This window comes from Bombus pyrosoma, linkage group LG4, assembly GCF_014825855.1.
Source record: "Bombus pyrosoma isolate SC7728 linkage group LG4, ASM1482585v1, whole genome shotgun sequence".
In the NCBI taxonomy this organism is placed as follows: Eukaryota; Metazoa; Arthropoda; class Insecta; order Hymenoptera; family Apidae; genus Bombus; species Bombus pyrosoma.
In genome coordinates this window covers 12,204,987-12,222,977 of record NC_057773.1, presented here as the reverse complement: position 1 = coordinate 12,222,977, position 17,991 = coordinate 12,204,987, and the positions used below count along the sequence as shown (strand labels likewise).

Here is a 17,991-nt window from a genome sequence, read left to right as displayed (position 1 = left end):
AAAAAAAAAAAAAAAAAAAAAAAAAAAAAAAAAAAAAAAAAAAGGTCACAGTTAGCTGGAAAAATGTTTGCTTGATGTTATTTTGTATTTTATATTTTTCACGATAAAAATTGTTGAGAATTTCTATCGCGTAAAATGTGGAGTACAAAATAAAATTAAATAACTTAAGACCACTGTTATGGTCAACTGTTCTATGATGACTATTTTTTATTAAAATAAATTATTTCTTAATGTGTAAATAAAGAATTATCTCGTAGCATATTCGTGATCATGTTATATTGCTTTTAAAGTAAAGTATAGTATCTGTACTTTGAAATATGGCAAAATTTTATTCAAATAAAAATAACCCTACTGTAAAATGCACTAAGATCGTTATAGCTGTCTATACATCGTTACGGCATGCAAAACGAAAAACTGAAAACTTTCCAACATCCATATCATTTCCAATCGTCAACGCCCTTACCTCTGACTCTGGTGACTGAACGATTAGCGACGTTCTCGGTGGTTTCTCGGGAGGTACCTTTTTCAAAGTTCCGGTGAACGAAGCCACGGAAGCAGTGCTGGACGGTGCTGAAGCTCCCTCGTGACCGTCGATTTGACACTGAAGTCGATGGAACTGTGAGAACGAAGTACGCGACGTATCGGCGCGATCGAATTGTGGCAGACACGGCAGTGGCATCTGCGACATGTTCGGTATCTGAATAGAATTCGGGTCGCTGGTGTCGTGTTGAAGCCTAGGTGATAATTTCTCGCAGACAGACGATTGGCAGGATTGATGATTAGAGTTCTGTGTGTAGGAAGCGGTCAATAACGTTTGATGATGACTGTGCGGCGTACTCTGGCTTTGCGACGTGCAAATCTTATCGGTCGGTTGTTCTTGGTGGTTGGGCAGAGAGTTCGATTGGATCTGGTGGATCTCGTTCCCGATCGAGTGTGGCTGAAAATCGGTCGATCTTTGTAATTTATCGCACAGCTGGTTCTGTGCTTGCAAACTTTGCAGACGGGCTTGTAAATCACTTTGTTGGTGTTGAAATTGCGCCACTTTGTCGAGGATTTGATTTTGATTCTGAAGACACTGAAGCTTCGCTTGTAGATCGCTCTGTTGACGCTCAAATTGGCTGAGTTTCTCGGATATTAAATCAAGATTCTGTTGATTTTGCAGTTGTTGCTGCTGGGACGTTAAAGCGTCGGATTTTTCGTTCTGTGTGTCTAGTTGACTTTGAAGATTATCGCTCTGGCTCTTGCTATGAGTTAGTAAGCTGGTCGAGATATTGTGGCTTTTACGATGGCTATGGATTATATGATCCACTTGATCGATCGGTTTACCTAAACTTGTTTCACCGAAGTCTGTTACCACAGTTAGGACAGTCTTGGTATCTAACTTTGCTTCGCTAAGGGCTGGATACTGATGGCATATATTAGGACTGGCTCTTTGAGAGGGAGCCGTACTAGCAGGTGGTCCAAGGTTCGCTACGGATCCGCTAATGGGCTGCTCGTCGAACTCCTTTCTCGAGAGTTCCATGTGCTTCGTTAGGTCAGCACTAACGTGTCGCAAATGTCGACGTTGTTCCATTATAGTTCTCTGACTGATGTTGGGTATAGGTTGAAAGGCCGATTGAGTCATTCTAGCTTCCTTGCGATCATCTGGTTGATGTATCTGTCTCGGATCTCTCCTTTCCTCGGACTGATTACGAGAACGTGGACTGGTGGAGAGCATTTGATTCTGCATCATGTTTCTTTCGTGTTCCTGTCGTTGTCGTTGTTCAGCCCATATCGTTAGCTCTTGTCTAGTCTTCTCGAAATTTTGATTTACAAACGACGGACTTTTCTGTCCTGCGCGATCCGCGGATCCTTCGCGAATCGGCATGAAAGGCATAGGAGACCTTCTAACGTCTTCCATTCTTTTGCCTTCTATGGTCATCGGTGACCTCCTATGCTCGTCGAAGTAATCGGATCGTCTGTTTTCTTGCGGTATCGCTACTCTTTGATTAGGGCTCACGTTACCCCATTCGGGCTTTCTATCAGCTCCTATGCTCTTCCTATTTTCTTGTCTCGTATCAAAAGCCATCGGCGATACTCTTAAGCTCGTATCCAATCGCCTTTGATCAGGCGGATACACTTGATTGGTTTCGACTCGTTTCGGATCCACCATAGTTCCGGTCTTCCTCGCTGGCATCAATATTTCCTGATTCGTGTCACCAGGGAACGTGAACGTAATCGTATCGTTACGACGCTGGAAACTCGATGTAACGTCCACGGAAATAGATTTCCTGTGTTCAGGTCTGGTCACATATAGACCACAATCGGTTACCACGGTTTCGCACATTTTTTCTCGACCAGGTGGATCTCCATTCGTATCGACGTACAAACCATCCTGTCTCGTCCTAGGATTTTGATTAATGGCTGTCAAGTATCTTCTATCCTGAGTATCGGTTACGATCTGTGCGCCTTGCACGATTATCGCCCCGTCGCTTCGGTGAATCTGTTCTTGCGGAGGATTTTGATTAGGATCGTATTTAGGTTTCTGCATACCTGGAACATCGACACTCGCCGACTTTCTGTGACCTGTATCGTGAGTAATCTTCGAATTACCTCGTGGCGGAACCATAGGTTTGGGTCCACGACTGGGTCTCTCTGTAGTCGCCATTGCGAGACCATGAGTCACATTTTGGGCAATCGGTTGAATGATTGGCTGTGTCTGATATTGTCCCAGTTCCTGAGAGAATCTTTGCGGATTCGGCGATTGTTGTCCGAATTGTTGAGCGGGATACATTCCAGTATGAGGATTATACGGTACCGCGTTCATTACTGTTTGAGGGTACTGACTATAGGAATACTGGGGTTGCCCGCCGAATTGAGCGTAACTAGCCGGTTGAGGTACGACAACGCCTGAAAAGTACGGTGGCTGAGGACTGGCGGATTGAGGAGGCATTTGCGATCCGTGTTGAACAGTTACGTATTGGCCTTGTCCAGTGAACATCGGATTCGCTGCACCTCCTTGATACAACGCAGGATCTCTATATGTTACATCCCTCGTCACGTAACCAGCTCTTTCAGCGTATTGAGCCTGTTGAGGATACATCTGTTGAGGTCTCACCTCGAACTGACTTCGGATCTGCGTGTACTGAGTTTGATCGTAATCAGGCATGAATTGAGGCTGCGCTTGAACCGGTAGGGTTTGTGTGCTAGTTTGAGAGACATGTTGCGTTCTCTCGAGAGCGGACTTTTCCTGGCTGTATTGTTGGGGTGGAAGTTGTCCACTAGGGGGGTGTCTATCCTCGGGAACACCGACCACGGGTTGCTTCCTTCCAGTCAGATATTGACCTGTCTGCTGAGTTTGCTGTTGCTGTTGTTGTTGTTGTTCTTGAGTTTGGCCGGTTGACTGGTTCTGTTGAACCCTATCTTGAGAGAATCTGTCATATTCTATGGTACGATTTTCAAAGCCGTTGGACAAATCTTGTTTCGCATTGTCGGCAAGCGGCTCAGCTCGGCCGTTTTGACACGCCGTCTGTTGATTCTCCATCGTTTGTCCAACCTGGTTTTGTTCCTGGCTATCGTTCACCCCTCCTGAACCAGACTGCGACATGTTGGCGGCCCCCACCGACGGTCGTCCGCCGATGTAGCCGAGAATTCGCCCCAATCCGCACACCGTGACGACTTACCGTGCAACTCTCTGTTGGAAATCTAGATTTTCGCTTGAACGCAATCGTCACGGATCGCGTTTTTACGCCTCGTATATTCCGCTAGGTCGACTCGAGGCATGTAAACGTCGATATTGATGTTGTTTGCTCTACGCCCGATCGCTGTTCCGTGATCCTTATTGAGTTTCCTCTTTTTACGTTGTCTTCTCGGTGATATAAATCGTGAAGAGAATGCAACAAAATTTTTCGCAATTTTTTTTTCTATAATTTGTTTTCTTTACGTGCTAATTTTTGTTTTTAAATGTGAAGCGAATTAGTTGCAGTTTTTCAATTCGAATATTTGACTCTTCGTTCGTCGAGTAATTTGCCAGCGAATTTTTTTTTTTTTCGTTCTTTCGATTATCCGAAAATTAACGGACGAGTTCGTCACACTATTCTTTTATTTATTCAGATCGTTTGCATCCGTTTTCCCGCCGGAGCTTCGTTAATAAATCGCAGACGCACCGAATAATATTACGTGAAAATTTGGAACGTTTGTCCAGACAGAAAGTCTCTGAGTACCGCCCCCGCATTTCTCATTTTTCCACGAGCAAATGAGAATGCGCAATTGCAAATGTAATCTCTTTTATTGCGTCCCTTTGACGCGATCCCCGTTTCGTTTCGCAAATCTTTATCAATTATTCGTTACTATTCCTTTTTTTCTTTTTTACTTCATGGTTTCCTTATCATCGGACGACAGAACGGATATTACGAAGGAAAACTGTTTGCCTTTTTACTTTTCCTTGTCCGTAAATAGCAGTTACGCTGAAACGTGTCAGCGCGTAACAGCTCGCTCGTATCTCTCAGTTATTTTCGTTCGTCGTGAAAATGTTACTCCAAAAAATGTCATTCAGAAAGCTTTTTGGCTGTCATCGTTTGACTTCCACTCGAATTTTTCATAAAATATTGCGCTTGCCACGTGTAATTCGTCGTTTAGATATACGATTTAAATAGCAATTCGAAAGGGCACGATTAATCAGTGTAAATTCCTCGAAATATTAAAAAATTGAATACTTTTCCTTTGATTCTTTCGTTTTATTATCAGTTTCTCGAAAGCTTTTGATTTCTGCTGGGCAGTTTTCGTTACAATTTCCAATAACTCTCAATCCTGTAGCTGTTAACTTTAACAATGACGATTAACTGCTTCAAGTTGAAAGACAACATTTGATTTTATTGTTTCGGTTTCGTATTATATAACTTTCTTCGTTTATATTTAACAATAGAATTAGTACTCTTTCTATAGCGTTGACGTAATATGTCGTACTCGGAAAATCTGTAGGATCGATCTGCAAAAGAAAGGCACGAAATGGTACTTTCCATGTATCTTTTATAACTTTTCCTCGTAATATTCGGCGCAAAGTAATAAAATTGCATTCACGGTTGGTTATTTTACAGAAGTTCTACAGTAGAAAATTACAAGTTTCTGTAATCAGGACAAAGCGAAGAATGTGAAGAATTTGCTTTCAATTATGACGCAAATTGTTATTATTAATTCAAACGAATACAAGGAATTCCCCTTTATCTTCGCGTCGTTGTTAACTGAAGAGATAAAATGGTAAATATGTAAATGTCAAAGAAAGTAAGAAATGATTTTTGTAATGTCAGGGTAATTTATTTTCATTCTTGGAGCTATCATATGTATCGACTCCCTGGACTTTTGGTTGAAAAAATTGAAGAATCAATACCCAGATAAACAAATTTAACCAATTTTTTTCTTTCTAACTCCGTAAAAATGTCACACGCTGATAGTGTACAGTTCGAGCGATACATGTCATAGATGACAAAACTAACAAAGATGCTTTTGATTTATCTTTTTTAAATTTTTACTTCTAGAAATTACATCATTTATCATTTCAACTGTTCGATCAACCAACCTCTGTATGACCATGCTTTATGCACAAAGAAACATAATATTAGTCAGCGGCTGTCAATGTACCAATTTGGAGAGTAATCTTTCCTACTCGAACTCAGTCAGTTTCCACGCAAATGAAACGTCCAGCAGCGGTTTCTCAGCGCATTTCTACGCCACAAAACCATGACTGACGTTAGAATAGTGGAACGAAAAAAGTTGAGCGAGAAGTTGGCGTAAACTGGTGGCCATTAGTTCGGAAATTTCACGAACGACTTGCAGATGGAAGCAGCTCGGTGAAAGCGTTTATTTACCATGGCTAAGAGCGACAGGTCTTCGGGAAAGGCTCGTGCAATCCGCGTTTCAACTTATTGCCGACAATGACAAGCCTCTGAACAAAGAGTCGGTTGCTTCGGAGACGATCTGTTTCACTCTGAGGAACGCGAATTGTTTTCGTGATTTCCCAAGCGCCTCGTGATCACTTTAGTTTCACGGAGTGGGTGGCGCCCATCTCTCATTGCCGGAAAGTTACTCCGTGGCAAACGAAGACGTTGAAAATTTCTCACTGTCGTGGAAAACGCCGTGAATTATCGGCTCGCGTATCAACGTTTACTTTCGTAATTTGTTCCTGACACAGCGATAGAGATTCACTTTGACTGTTGCCCGATAAATGGAGAATGGACATACGAAAGCTAGCTCGACAGACAGAATGTATTATGGGACAATTAAAGAAAACTCTTCCAAGTCTCGTACTGTCGGCGAGTTTTTGTTACTTTCACTGGATCATTCGCGACATTTTATTAGCGGTATATCTTGTGAAGCTGGCCATAACGTGGAGGCTGTGGTGGAAAGTTGGATAGAAAGGAAGACGAAGTGTTGCGCATTTATCTGTAATAAGAGGCGGTCATAAGCCCGTTTATGAGGCTCCGAATTTCCCCGAACAGCCACCGAAAGCGCTTTAACCATCGAAGCAAATGGTAAAATTAATGGGATTAGAGATTACGCGAAACTTTTATTTCAACAGTTCCTGATGTTACGGATTAACAGTAGTTATTTGAGATGAAACTAAATATCAAAGTAGATTTAAGCTTTGTTTATCACGGTCCTTTACGCGATTTTATGTGAAGTACCTCGAATATCTGTAAAGTACACACGCCATTTTGCAATTGACACTATCCATCAGAGAGTCTCGAATTAACGAACTTTGTTCGAAATGTTGGGATATGTGTTCAACCGATGCGCATAAAATGAACATCTCGTTTTGTAAATAAGGGACTCCGATTTTATCATTCCCAGGCCTTCCAATACGCACTTTACACCGTGTCTAATGACTAGTCCTCATACATGGGGTTGAAAGGGTTACGCATGAATGCCCATTTGTAGGTTGAACGTTGTGTATCGTGAAATATGAACTGGTCGAAATGAAAATAAACGTTAAATGGAACAAACAGCTCGAATTAACTTTATTGAAGACCAATTTAAGGGAAAAAACACTTGCTCGATTGTTGTAGCATAATATGACATACAGAAAATTGTTATTTCGCAGCATATAAAGCCATTTAATTTAAATAAATGTAGAAAGATGGAATGTTAAATATCCCAAAAAACTATACAAATGAATAATATAAATAAAAAAACGTATACTAATGTTTAACATTTTCTTAATCTTGCTATAACCGTGAAATTTCTGGCGATTATTTTTGTACGATAAACGACAGCTATTTTCTCTATTTTAAACCAACGTTTCCGCGTAATCGACAGTTTGAACCGCGTAATCAATTCACCGATTTGCAATCAGTTGCCCATTGTGTATTGTACAAATCGCTGTGAACGATTCTAATTACGCAACGGGGTATCGTATTTCACCTCATTACCTTTTCTCTCTGTTCTTACACGTGTATACATGTGTAGCGCTGAAAAGGGTATCGAAAGAGGCGTATCACAATCTCGTTAGAAGCGGATGATAAACAACTTGAGTGTATTCTCTCGAATGTGTCTAAGGAAAATTTCCCAGTGGCCTGCGAGCGTGCACCCTCGTATGGATATCTTGGTTTTACGCTTTACATGTTTAAAAGAAACATAAACGTATAGGTCGCGTCTGAAAATATACGCGTGCGTTTCGTTCATTTTGAGTAGCTTCAACTTTTTCTCATTACTTTGTGGGGCACATTTTACTAAAGCGCACGTGACGCACTTTATTTATGTTAGGGAGCATTATAAATATTATATGTAACGTAGTATCAGCTGAACGTTTCATTCTTTCGATTGTACATACAACAAATTTTCAGCTGATTTCTTTTTATTAATTTTGAGTTAATGCCAGTTTGATTTTTCTCTTCAATTTTTGGATTACATAGAGAGTCTAAACTTTTGTACGACAGTTTGTACTATACTATACAGATAGCATAAATATATGTAGAAGAAAGATGAATTGTTAGGTTGACGTGGTGCATACCAGATGTAATCTTTTTAAATAGAATTTAACTAACAATACTTTGGTAACGATTGTTCGGTGTCATTATTCGAGATTTATGTGATATTATTCCCAGAGTTTAACAATTTCTTAAACAAGCTATTATAGTTTCTTACAGGGTCTCAGCAATTTTCATAATACTTTTCTTTAAATCTAAACTCGTATAAGAAAATTAATGAATATTCTGATTTTTACGCCGGTCTATAATTATAATATAATTATAATACTTCTATTATGAACCTCTTGAACATCGAATATACGCAATATATATAGAGCATTTAATCTGACTGATCATATGCAACAAACGACGTTTTATATGCATCAACCTATTATCTGCTAAATTATTTATGATTATATACTTGAACGTATCTTAATTTTATCGTACACTAGAATCCTTTCCCAGTTGATATTGCAATTTACCGTTTGGATTTATCCAAAGACCATATATATTTGGTATCAAGATCAAAATAATTTGATATACCGAGAATCTATCGTGGAATTCCTGAATGGAACTAAATGTGCCACTGTATATGTAATCAGGAAATTGTATTAAAGCCTGTACACTGCATACTCATCGTCGCTGTTCGAATATTTACTTTATATTTAGTTGTATCTGCACAGGTGTGTATTTATATCCTATATACTATTCGTGTTTACTAAGTGTACTTTGATGAGTTTCCTGTAGATGTACAAATTTGCCATTTGTACGCATGTGCATGCTATTACGCAAATGCACGCATAGCTGAATCAATTGCTAATTAATCAGTATGGTGTTTTCGTGTGAATTACATCTTACGTCTTGGTAGTTTGATTTAAGAAAAAGTGGTGAGTTTGCACTAGATAGATATTATTATTTACTAAATATAGTTGTCGGGATATGTATAATTTTCTGTGCTGGACTAGGCTAAACGCGCAGTAAGAATACTTGTATGCGAGTATCAATGTGTGGAAGTATGTGTGTGCGCGGCGTCTCGAAAACAGATGGATGTAAACTGTTCAGTCGTTAGAAGCATCTGGAAGAGTCGTCCGGTTAACAGTCGGGTATGGAAGAAAGTGCTGAGACGCGTGCAAATACGTATCGATAACTATAATAGAGATCGTCCATTAAATAAATATATAACAATTTAAATATTAATTAAAAGTGTAAGTTTTGTGTTCCTATAACGTTATTTCGGCTTCAAAGATGCAAAATTCTCAACAATAGTAGTATAAAAAATGAAGTATTGTCGATGCTAAAGCTTGCAGGTAATTCGTACAACCAATCGGAAAGATATGCGTTGCATATAATGGTACATGTTCGTAGTTAGTAGGTTGCATCGAATATTAGAATGATTTTCCATCTCTGCGCTAGACTCTGTGCGTAGGTTTCGTCTACGCGATCATATTGCTTTATCGATCTTTATTAATTTCTCTGACACAAACCCGATATGAAAACGAAACTGAGAATTTAATTTCTCTACTTAAATTACGTCATAAAAGTCGATGCTAAGTGACTTAAGTGAGCTTATTTTTTCCTCCTTATATCTGGTATTCAATTTAATTTCCATGTTTCAAGCAAGTTGCGTATAGATACCACTTGGATGAGATGAAAATAAAACAAAAGCGACAATAGAATAAAAAATCTAACACGAAAGACGATTCAAAGCATAATAATTTAATAATCTAAAAATTAATAAATAAGTCGGTATGTACGAGAGCTACCAAAATTATAATAATACTCCTGAATAATCCATGCAAATGGTTGATGAGATTATAAATAATGGAAGAAAAAAGGAATGATTCCTATAGTTGCAGAAAATGTGTTATCGGATATCGATACATTTCAATTCGCTTAAATAAATAAAACACATTCAATATCTTCTTTTACCGTAGTAGCGTGCAATAATGTAAAGAAGTGCTTGAAGCTTGAAGTATTAAAAACTTGAAGCTTTAGACTGCCTCTGAGAATTTTCAACGTTCCTATATTTCACAAAGCAATTATCCTATTATATTTGTCAGCATATTTTAATCCGCGTTAAGTATTTTGCAAATCGGTTATTCGTTGTAAATTCCCCTTATACGAATCCGAATGTGTAAGATAAAAGCCTGCCTAAAGCTGTCTGTCCAATCCACGTAAGTCAGCTTTCGCGCATCGTGTGCGATATCTTTCAATCGCATTTACCAGTTTTACGTGATTTCTTTCCCGTCAAAAATTGAAACCCTTTACGTTTCAAAAAGCTCGAGTAAAATGTTATTCTCCACGTTTGTTCTACTTGAACGTTTTAAAGAAATGGCAAACGGATATTCACGAAAGGCACCATTCAATTTTCTTTCGCGTAATGCAACAACTTTTCAAGTAAGATTCATAGAAGAGTAGAAATGAAAATATGATAAGTCGATTCTTCCAATTTTCTGATTTTTATGGATGAGTGGTGCAATTGAAGTTGCTTTGACGAAGGAAATAATCTATTAAGTTAAATGCACGATTTAAGGATAAGTAATAAGATTTTATCAAATTAAGAAGAAGATGGCAGGAAAAGATACGTGTTTAATTCCAAACTGAAATAAAAAGATAGCTTTAGTAAGCAATTTTAAAATTATTCTCCTATAAAAAAAAAAGGGAGGGAGGGGAAGATATATTTCTCCCATGGCCTTCGATTGAAATCAATTAAAAAATAATCCAATTCGACGTATTAGAAATCTGAAAACAGAAATATACAAACTATTTAACACATTTGCTTTACTGTCACATTCAGGCTTCGTTCATAACTGAATTAGTAGTAAAATCTCATTTACTCGTTCATAGCGTGCATGTTTAACCACGTGTGTGGTATAAAGCGAACGTAAGGTATCAAACGTGAAAATTGACGAGAATCGATTTTGTTTCTATGAATCCAATCTTGCATCGGGTAAATTGTGACGGATTGAAAGCAAACCGAGAAACGTATTGTACGTGTTCGAAAATTTGACGAGCTAGTCAGTCCTTTATTTCGACATTCCATATTTTTTTTCTCTCTCTCTCTCTTTCTCTCTCTTTCTCTGGTGAAATACGCACGAAGAAATTCGTATCGAATTATCGACTTGTCAGTCGTGAAGAGAGTTCACCGGAAACTGACGATAACGCGAGGTCGTCGAATGGACCACGACCGAATTACACCAATTTCCTCGGCCTCGGCGCAGTCGTCTGGTTATCGGGAGTGCGATCGACTGTCGCGATGCATCGGGATCAATTGAAATCGGCTTGAAATCCTATTACTTGCCAATACGACAAAACACGATAACCCGGTCACTTGGGCATTTATTTCGAAGGACTTTCCAATTTCCTCGTGGCATCAAGAACAATAAGATGCTATTTTTATACTATACTCAGGCTCGTCAGAATCTGCACCACAAGCGGTTTGGATATTTACGATTTCGTCTGGAAGATGGTTATTCGTAGTAATATCGGAGTAATAGAAAAAGCAGAAACGGTAGAATTTCTCTGGATATGGAATAAAGTGTCGTTCTTTTTATTTTTCAGTATATGAATTTTAATATCTGTTTTTGTTATGTTGTAAAAACACGTCGATGACAAGATTACGATTTTTAGAGTGAGTTATGGATTTATTTGGCGTTTCGAGTAATAATTGAACAGCTCGGTAGGAAAATACTACGAGTGTTTTATTTTCAAAAAAAAAAAAAAAAAAGAAAAAAAGAGTACAAGAAATGATATATGCATGAGATCCATATTTATTTAAAGGATTCCGTTATGAACTTTCAAATCTTTATGAAGCATAAAAATAGAATATGCAATATAATTTCTCCAATAATATGTATTTGACTTTAATCATACTTTCCCAACTATAGTTATTCTTACAGTAAAATAATCACAAAATAGATAATACAAAGTTATATTTTATTTATTTTACTGTACCCGGGAGCTCGAATAGCGTCGTCAGTAAACAGTTCTCGCTTCTCAAACTCGATTTAAATCTTAACATCTCTCATTGACGACAACCGTAATCAAAGGATTAATAAAACTTTAATTCTCCATAAAAAATACTTTGATTAAATTGCATTAGAAACTTTAGAAATTTCACGCTACAAACAGTCATCGAAACAATATACGTCTGCATGGGTTTAAATGTGAATTACATGGACTGAAGCAACTATACCCAAGATTCATTTCGTGCGGTTTAATTGAACGATCCTCCCTGGACTGGCGTTGAACCAGATTTTCCCAATTAACGTATCGAGTTCCATGGTCGATCCGGATCAATTAAAAATTGCCAGTGGTTCGCTGGCTCGTCGCGAAGCTCATACGTCAGACGTAATTGGGCAAATTGGCTTGCGGTGGCGTGAACAAAAAACGCAGGGAAAGTGATAAGCTTTGATTTAAAATCCACTGGCAGGCCAAAACGACTCGGGTAGTCTCTGTTAATGTGATCTGCAGACCGGGCACAGCTCTCTAGGAACGCTCGGGTAGGTAATACACGTGCATCGTTTCGCGCGAACGTCTACGAGCGTGTTACGTAGGCGGGCGCAAGAGGTCGATGTGGAATCTACGTTGGAATGAAAATTCCGAGCTTCCTGTGGACCTCTATAAACCGCAACGCGCATAATAATGATGTCGAAGTTGCCTCGAGGCTGGGAATTCCTTCGATTTCACGGGTGTTAATTTGTATCGTGCCTGTGGCGTATATTTTGCATAATGCATATGTACGTGGAGCATCGGCCGAAAGTTTGGAAGCAGTATGATTGCTCAGAGAGTATTCTATAACGATATGCAATATATTTTTTATGATTCGTAGTTGATACAACGAAATGTCATATAGCGAGTGTAACTTTGAGTGGAACTTGAGTGGAACGAGGGAAATTGTGAGTTAAATAGTATGATTCTAAAATTTCTTTTTTCTTCAATTCTCCATCCTTAAAGGATTCACTGTGACAAAGATAAGCCAAGTATACCTGATTTCTGTTAATAAATTTCTTGATCTTTTAGTTTCGCTGCGTATAATTTTGACGAAAGTCAAAGGATGTTTAGAACAAACTGTTAAAAGATAAGCTAAGACAGAAACGAAGTGAATATATCTTTAGTATAAGTGTTAATTTTATTTATGTGCGGTTAATAAGTAATAAAAATACTATGCAGTTTGTTTTTCATTGTTGTTAGTAATATGAAAGAAACTGCCTGTAAGTGTAGCTAAGAAGTTTTCAGATTTATTATCGATAGAATATTTATAGGGTAATCTGCATCAATATTTCCTAGCCTTTCTCGATAGCCAAATAACCCCTGACCCTATTCTTTCTTCATATTTACATTAAAAAGTACTCTCAACAGGGTAAAGAAAATACATCAAAATTGGATGCTTTAGACTGATTCTATATAAGCTTATATTTATAATAAAATAAACGATAAAATTCTTTATGATCAAAAATTTTCTATAAAACTAATTATAACTAAAAATATATGAAATTATATATGATATTATCGAGCAGAAATATCGCGAACTCTAATATATTCGAAAAAACAGTGATGCCTTTATAATATAGCACATATATCCGTGCCAAACACGAGGGTGAAATTTCAATCTATTCGATGAGCGCTTTAAAACTTGTGTGATGAGTTTAGAAACTGGGGTACGGATTTGTTGGGACGAATAGATGGAGAGTGATTTCAATATGTAGATGCGTACTTCGATCAGTGTTGTTCGTTTTATTCATAAAGCTTGAATTTAAACCGGATAAAAGGGACACGTGGGATAAAAGAATACCCGTGCCTCTATATAGACACTTCACATTCAATCTGAAGCTATCAGTCAATACTTCGTTGTCACACTTTTCTAAAAGCACCAACTTTCTTCTCGCGATTGCTATCGATAGTACTCAGTATAGCAGCTTTTTTACATTTTCAACACTACCAGTGACACGCTTGTATGTTAACACAGTGAACATTTTTTCATTTCAATTTGTATTAATGGAATCAAAGTTAAAGATAGCGTAAAAGAAGTACATATCCATGTACTTTATAGGAATTCATTTGAATTTCCATAAATACATTGTTGCGGCCAAACTTATAAATTTTGTACGAAAGATTGTGAATTGATCATTTTGATTATTGCGGTGGTCGTAGTGTTAAAACTGACTGTAAACCAGTTTTTTTGTTTTGGAAGACTTTTACAAATCGGATGAGTATATAGATGTAAATTTTAATTGTCGAAATGTAGGCCGTAGAATGACTGTGTAACATTGCTGGAGAAATTAAACGAATAAATGTGTTTCTTGACCAAATACATTTTAAGTATTGCATTTTGCGTATCTGTCAGAAGCAGAACTCTGTAACGTAAACGTTTCACGGCTCTTTTTGTGTCAGATGTATTTAGATCTTTATAAAACTAATTGCAAAAAAGAAAGAACAAATCGATGCTGAGAATTAGTTTGTAAAAACTGGAAGAGTATTTTAATAATAATAATAATAATAATGAAATATTTCACAGCGATGGAATAAATAAGTGAAAGACAGTCACATGTAGCGATGGATATTATGTCGAAGGCTAATTAATGGAAGTTTCAATGAAGAAAATACATTCTTCTATCCTTGCAAAAGAAAAAGCGAAGGCCAGAACTTTACCAATATTTAATTCGATAACTCACTCATAACGCGAAATAAGACTCCGCAGTGGCTAATAAATCTCCCTCGTAGCGAATACAAAGTTTGACCCTTTTTCCAACAAGGTACCAGAATTAGTATACAAACAGGGGAAAATTTCCCAAGAAAGGTAGAGAAGAATTTTTAATCACGTTAAATTGTTCGTATAAATTAGAAGGTGCTACCAGTTACACAGGCTTTTTTCAGGCGTTTGCATCTTTATGCTTTTCCCATTAGTGGCAGTTAGGTTAGGGTCGCCTGATTTTCATATTTATCATACCGTTCGAAAGTTTCCTCCCTTAACTCGAAAACTTGTCCCCTTCTCGACGGCTGGAGGCATCGATGTGGAAGCTTCGTTTTATTTTGTTGCTTTGAGGAGAAAATTAAACTCCGCCGATCGTACATTTCGCTTCCTTTCCCGACAGACTCGAAGAATGAAACGTCAACAACGAATTGACTTTGCACCCTCTTCTTCTTTCACCTCTTCTACGTTCGTTCTTTGGAACTCATTAAGTTGCCCGGTGAAAACGTATCCCCGTGCATCTTCTCGTGAAAAATGAACGATGTAATTTCCCGTTCGTTGTTTCAATTTCGTATAACCGTAGCGTGGAATCGTTTCGGCGCAGTTTTCAACCGTAATACGCGACACAATTAAGAAAACTTTGCGCGAAGTGGCAAACGCGATTGTAATTTACCGCTATATTACACGAAATTTTAAATAAGGCGAATAAAGGAATCGTAATATCCGAATTTAATTTCTTGTTGTATGTTTTTTAAACGATATCATTTAATCATTTTGTCGAGATAGAATCCCTTGTTTTACCGTGACATTTAAAACAAATTTGTTGAATCGTTCGATATTTTGCCAGAGTTTCTAGAACGTTCTAAAACTTAGAACTTTTAGAAGTTTCATGTTTTTGGTAATTTTTTTAAGCTTTTTTACTAGAAAGATATTTTCTTCCCATAACGTTACACCGCGATATCTCAGACCATCGGATATCGGGGACCGTAGAAGAAAATGTTCGAAAAAATGTGACGAAATAACATGATCGTGGAACTTGAAAGAATCACCGTCATGACACTAAGGACCCTCCGAGGACCGTAATAAATGAAGCGAGTGCTCGGAGACTCTAAAATCTTCATGGTTGATGAAAAATGCTTTCCTTCGTCAGAAAGAGTAAAAGGAAAGAAATAGAGGATTTATCAGCAAAGTTACGTGGTTAGACAGCGGAAGATAGTAAAACCAAAATAAATGTACACAAATCTACAATAATTATCATAGAAATGCAAAATTATCTGATAAATTTTCCATATTAATACGTTTCAATAAATTACTGATATTTCGTTCATATTTCTTTTACGTTCGGAACAATCATACATATATGCAGTAGCGATAAAATTCTGACGCTGCATTAATTCACGATACGGACTTCAGGAATTTATTACTTTGAAATCTTGAAAAACTGGAAACTGTATTCCGTGAGAAATACGCGATCCATATAACGCGATAGGGCAGAAAATTCTTGAAATTCTTTACTTAAGTCTTCTTTCCAATTAATCGGATAGAGATCAATGGAGAAAGAATATTAATGAGTCGCTTGAATGGAAAAAGGAACAAACCAACAAAGGGCGCATAGTTTTTGCATTTTATCGTGACTGTACAAAGCAGAAATCTTTTGTTCGAGATTAAGGCAGTATAATTTCAAAGGATGCGAGCGATCGCGTACTATCGAGAAAAGATACGAAACAGAGTGCACAATGAGAAATGGAAGATGGGAAAGTTTACGCGATCTTTCGTACGTTCCTTTTTATCGACATTAATCAGTCGTTCGTTACCGGTAACTTACTTTCATGTTCGCGATCGTTACAGACACTGGTCGACGGGACTCGACCCACTTTATTTTACCGCAACAACAATTTGCTCGCCATCGAAGGTAGTCACGAACGCGAGGATTAAAGTTATGGAACGTCGAACAAAAGGTAGCCCTGAATGAAAAGAGGGCCGCGTGTTAACAATGGAGCAACAAAAATCTGAGTGATGAGGATGCGAACGTTTGCCTAAACCGATTCGGTTCTCTCTGTTGAATGAATAGAACAAGCTGCTTCTTTCTGTGTTCCTTTGCCGTTCCTTCTCTCGTGTGCTCGTACGTACGCACGTATGCACTGGTTGAGTCTTTTAAAAAATTATAACCTCGCTAAGGAATACCGCGAAAAGGATGCACAAAGGAAGAAAATTGTGTGGATAAAAGGACGTAATCTGACTTGCTTTTTAAAGAAAATATTTGTAGCATTTCTTTGTTCCGGGTATCTTAGAAATGTACGTAGGTAAGAAACAGTGAGAACGTAAAATGGAAGAAGAGCAAAGAAGTAAATTTCGTAATTTCATTTTATAGCAGCTACTATCCAGTAAAATGAAGAAGAAATATTGAAAAATTAGTTTATTTCGTAGGATACTGTTCGGTTTTTACGAAAAGCTTTTCTTTCTATCTGTATGAATTGTATTAGAGCTGGACTGAAATTTTTTTGTTGTGAACGTTCCTTTATTCCGAGTTAACATGATCCTACCCTGTAACAGCTTAACGTATTTGGTAATCTTATATTGTTAATTATTTGTATATTATACCGCGTACGTTATATTGCTATGATTATGTATATTTGTATGACCATCTTCTTTTGTTCTCTTGGCATGAATTAATATAATTAATTCATAAATCAGTTAATTAATTATTAATTCGTGAGAAGAGAAACTTTACCAAGGAGATCTACGGAACATTTTTTAAAGAGGTGATTAAATAATCCAAGAAACGTGTTGCGATATTTCTCGTTTCTTTTACACGATCATGTTTCAACAATTTGTTATCCTTAGCATGGAAACTCGTTTCTCCTTTTTATTCCTTTTTCTCGTATTTGAAGGTACCTTTTGAATTCTCAGACTTTCAGTGACTTCACACGACCATGTTGACGCGTTCGCTTCAAAAAATCAGTCTTCGCGTATTCGTTTATTAATATCAATCGTGTCTTTTTCACGAGTTTTCAAAGAACGAAAGCGCGCATCTGCAATTCTGAAACCAGCCGTGTATTCTTGGCCGTGCTTTCTGCTTCCTGGCTGCCAGGAAAAGCCATAGAAATGGGCTCTCGCATAATTCAACAACAGTCAGACCTCAACGTTTCGCGAACCGGTCGCCAGAGAATTCCATCCTTGAAAGCGCCGCCGTGCCTTTTATTATCCTGCGGCTTGAGACCCGTTGTCAAAGCAGCTAGTGATTTAACAATTTCCCGGGATTTAATCTCCACCAGTATCGGACAAGCATATAACAAGGCAAACTGCTTCGTTCTGTCGATAAAAATCTCCTCCATCCCAGCCCTTCGAGCGTTCTTTGCC

The 17,991-nt window shown here is 37.8% G+C and overlaps 1 protein-coding gene across 3 annotated transcripts in view; it reads right to left on the bottom strand.

The window, feature by feature from the left end:
• Positions 1 to 17,991, bottom strand: part of LOC122566773 — a 642,331-nt gene that overhangs the window by 547,806 nt on the left and 76,534 nt on the right. For all 3 annotated transcript variants that reach the window (XM_043724480.1, XM_043724481.1, XM_043724483.1), the window contains exon 2: positions 464 to 4,966. In XM_043724480.1, coding sequence (XP_043580415.1) covers positions 464 to 3,586 — 3,123 coding nt within the window. In that variant the 5' untranslated portion in view covers positions 3,587 to 4,966. The remainder of the gene's footprint in view (positions 1 to 463; positions 4,967 to 17,991) is intronic.